Source organism: Corvus brachyrhynchos, unplaced genomic scaffold (genome assembly GCF_000691975.1).
Source record: "Corvus brachyrhynchos isolate BGI_N302 unplaced genomic scaffold, ASM69197v1 scaffold92, whole genome shotgun sequence".
Taxonomy (NCBI): Eukaryota; Metazoa; Chordata; class Aves; order Passeriformes; family Corvidae; genus Corvus; species Corvus brachyrhynchos.
Window position 1 is genome coordinate 5,724,464 of NW_008236973.1, and position 4,346 is coordinate 5,728,809.

The 4,346-nt window shown below is 36.7% G+C and overlaps 1 protein-coding gene across 2 annotated transcripts in view; it reads right to left on the reverse strand.

The window, feature by feature from the left end:
• Positions 1-1,390: 1,390 nt before the first annotated feature.
• The window catches only part of LOC103611803 (gamma-aminobutyric acid receptor subunit gamma-3), a 143,575-nt gene continuing 140,619 nt past the window's right edge, over positions 1,391-4,346 (reverse strand). For both annotated transcript variants that reach the window (XM_017728601.1, XM_008629371.2), the window contains one exon: positions 1,391-3,538. In XM_017728601.1, coding sequence (XP_017584090.1) covers positions 3,260-3,538 — 279 coding nt within the window. In that variant the 3' untranslated portion in view covers positions 1,391-3,259. The remainder of the gene's footprint in view (positions 3,539-4,346) is intronic.

Consider the following 4,346-nt stretch of genomic DNA (forward strand, 5'->3'; position numbering starts at 1 on the left):
ATTATTTAAAAAACCCTCAGAATCCTTTCTGCAGCTTCAACAAGGAAGGAACATAATGTTTGGTTTAGAGGTTTTACATAGCCAAATGTGCTCATTTCACTGCTCATTTGGTTTTGCCTTCCTCTGTTCCCTTCCTTGTAATGGTAAAAGTAAGTACTAAATAAGAAAAAGAAGTAGCTGAATAAATGCAAGTCTCAAATATGAAATTATATAATAAGAAAATGTTCTAAAATGCTAAAATACAGTTCTTATATTTCTCATGGGACAGCACACAAAAATGTTAACTTTTGTCAATTTGCAAAAGAAGCAAAAGAATATCTGAAGGTTATTGAGGATATTCTTACTCCTACAGAAGGATATGGCACATAGATGTATGCAGACCACATTATCTAGGTCTCTAAAATACTGGCATTTTGAATGATTCGGATTGTAGGAGGCTTATCTTCCCTGATCTCTAAGGTTTTTCAGTGGCTGCCAAAGCACAGAGCAGTAGAGCAGTGAGAGTAAGCCAAGTTACTAGGAACAAGCAGAGGAATGCATTCAGGAACCTGCCAGCCTGCAGCTGCTTGCCTTGCATAAAAATCAATTTTTTGATAACCCCAGAGTAGAATAAATTACACAGTAGAATATGTCCTCTGCTCTCACTATAAGAGCAGAAGGCAGTAATGTCTGAGGCTTCTTTCTTGATTTAGGACAGTGGAAAAAAGTGGAATTATATGCTTCTGTCTTCTGTTTATGAAAACACTCAGAAAATGGGCAATATGAAAGGACTTAGCAGAATCAATCTTCCAAAGAAGGATCTGGTGGGATTGCCTGCTTTCAGGCAGAAGTGTAAGAAAAGCATGTGCTCATCATCTAACAAGAGAATGTTCCACTTCCCAGGAAATTCACACAGTATGCAATTGTTAAATAAACCTCACTCTACAATCTAATGGTGGAAGGCACCTGATTGTGCATCACTTATCTCAATACTACCACCAAAATTGATTGTGCAGAGGGTTTGCAGGATCAGCCCCATAAAGGAAAATTGTTTCCATTCTTTTATTTAGGCTTGGAATATTTCTAGTGTTCTTGCAAAACATGGCTGAAGGTGACTATTAGAGTAGACAAAATCATGATTAGAGATCAGGATATTCAACTCCAATTTAATCACCTTCTTGCACTACTTAAAATATCAGTGTCATCCTTAAATTAAATCCATGCTTCCAAGTGCAGGACACAGGTTTATGGAGCAGTTAATTAGCTAATGAGAGTTAGCAAAATTTTCAACATATATTTTGAAACCAGAAGGTTATCATTGGTTTAGAAGACATCAGATTGGGCAGATTTTTCTAAAATTAAGGCTTAGATTCTGCCTCAAAGTATTTCTTCTCTGTGCTTCTAATTTGAATTTTGTCAGTCCTTACAGAAGTGATTCCCCACCCCGACCTAAACTCAGCTATGTTTCTGCTATTTCAGACAAGTGAAAAACAGAAGAAAGATTCTGGGTTACTACAATTAACTTTTGTATTAGGGTTTTTTTTTCCCAATTAAAAACTCAGTGGAAGAACAGAGCAACAGCAATGACAGACAGTGATGTTTCAAAGAACATAACAGAATTTCTGTTCCCTTAGAATTACCATTGCATTAGTTTTTGATTGCTTGCAGGGTTTTCCTTTTGGGGAAAAAACGAACTCCTTTTCAGTCATGTCCACTATTCATTTTTTCATCAATTACTGTGTGGAAGAGACACTCACTTTTTGAATTATTAAAAAAAAAATTGTCTCCAGAAGAGAAAAGAAATAGAACTGTTGTTTTAGGTATCTTTTAACTTCAATCTTTTGTAACAATTTGTCATCCAAAGGGTAGTGAAAAGCTATTGCTATTTAATTCTGAATGTGTTTTGTTTGCTTAATAACAATTATGTAGACAGTCTGTAAAAGACATCTTTTAGTTTAATACTGTAAAATTAGTTTTTGAAAAAATGGTCATTTTAGAGTTGAATGGTCAAAATCTTGACAAATACAAAATTGGTTTTCAGTGTAAAATATAGCTGGAAAATTTGGAAAAGAATGAAAAGAATCTCTTTCTACATGTGGCAACTACTTCATGTTTAATCCAACAATTGCATGTTTAATCCAAGTGTCACAATTGAGTTCCTGTAATGCACTATTCAAGCCACAGGTGTTCAGTCTTTACCTCAGGTCCAGGGAACAACTACCATGAGTAAATACTGCAGTGTTTAATGTTACAAAAAGAACAAAAGTAGTCCTTTGGCACGCATGTTTTTCAATATTGTAAAACAGCTTTGAGGGAAAATATAAGAATGCATGATTGCACTTTTTAACAAATTGAAATCTGAAGAAAGTCATATATTCCTGGTGCTATTATATAGTGATTTTTACTCATGGGCTATGCACTATGATCTGCTACAATGACACGAACAAGCAGGAATCTTGTCCTGCTTCAAGTATAGTACTTTAGAAATCAATGACCATCCTGTGTTTAATGAGTCATAAAAAACACAGTTAAAAGCTTGAAAAACTGTAGAAGTTATGCTTACAGCTGCCTCAGAGATAGGCAAGTCTTATTTATATCAAAATAATAACTTTCTTCTCCATCCGCCTTTTCACCTTTAAGTTAAACCAATATATGTGGGTAAGTGGCTAATCCCATGAATCCCAGACCTCTGCAGAAAGTAATGTCCATGTTTGGATCCCACCAGAGACATTTCTACATATGTCTTTTGGTGGTTACTCTATATCAAGGAGATCATCAGTTTCCCAAAACCTATGGGATTTAGCTCAAGCAAATTTGAATACAAATGAGTGTTTTCATTTGCTTTGGCTTATTTGCTACTGCCAGTGTACATTGCTTTGAGCCTTAGGGATATGGCAGCATTTTGAAGAAAGTATGGGAATGAAAAATAAAAATTACATATTTAATCTTTGCCTGAATTGTGAATAACTTCTATGCCAAGGGACAATAGTAGAGATTCTAATATACAATAATTATTCATAAACATTGCTTACACTATAAATTCAGCTGAATTTTTAAAGAACCTTTTTCTTAAAATGATAGCAGTCAGGAGAGAATTCTTCCGTGTTTTTCTTTTTCAGGAAATTACATATTAAAATTCTTCATCAGGCTCTGTGATGGTGAAGGTTAATGTAGTCTTTATAATTTGAGATGAAACTGACTGTGTCCTTCACTTTTTCTGCACTTTTACCATCCATCCGCAGTGAGAAAATGCTGCAGTCTTCACTGCTACAGGCAACATTTAAAGATAGAGGTATCCAACCCAGTAGACCAGGTTAAACAGCAGGAAGGATGTAGGAAAAAAGACCCTAGAGTAAGAGTCCAGTTCTAAGATGTCTATGTGAATCCGTCCTCTCTTCCATGAGCCTGATTTACACTCTTCATAGCAACAGAAAAAGCTCTGACAGTCTTTCCCATCCAGACATTCATAGACACACGCATCTTCAAAATCTTGCCAATACATGGCATTGTTCAATGTGATGACTGTCGTTGGTGGTCTCATATCAAGTACAGAATAATTCTGAGGAGAGAAAAAAAATGTAACAGTTTGACAAGTTTCCCTGGGTGATGCAGATCAAAATTAATAATCACAGCAGAAAGCAATCATTTTTTCACACTTAGGAGTTCACTTACCTGTCAGAATATTATTTGTCAGTTGTTTTAAACACTTGCAGCAACTACATTTAAGATGGATTCTCAAAAATAAGGAAGATATACCCCCTGCCCATTTAATTGTACAATGTCCTCCATTTAGCATAGGCACATTCACTGCCTCTTAACTTCACTATGATTTATAAAAACACATATGGTCAGCAATAGATAGGGATCATTTCAGTACAGGATTTCAAAATGCCATCCCGAGGCATTTCCCCTTTGTGCTTATCACATTAACCATGCTCAGAAATAGGACACTTTGATGTCTTGCATTCTCACAGTAGCATTCACATTTACAGACCTCTCCTTCTTCAGTGTACTCCCTATTTACTCTTTGTCAGCTTTTCTGTCACACCATTTCCTTGTCATGCAAGATGCCTTCTCACAACAGTCTCCCCTCTCATTAAGCCACCCATTCCATCTTCACAAATGTCACCTCCCCTGCTTACATCATTAGAAAAAGTCCCATCAGCTTTGCTGCCTGTCTGCACTGCTCTGACAAAGCAGACACAGCCCTGTCAGCCTGGTTTTCTCTACCTAAGAGGCCCTTCCTCTCCCTGGGATTGTGCTGAGCATTGGCTTTGCCTGCAGGAGCATGCTGGCTGTGCCGTAACAAGCTGGTCACGACTGCTTGCATTCAGGAAGGTGCTCTGGGCTCTTGCTTCCATACTATA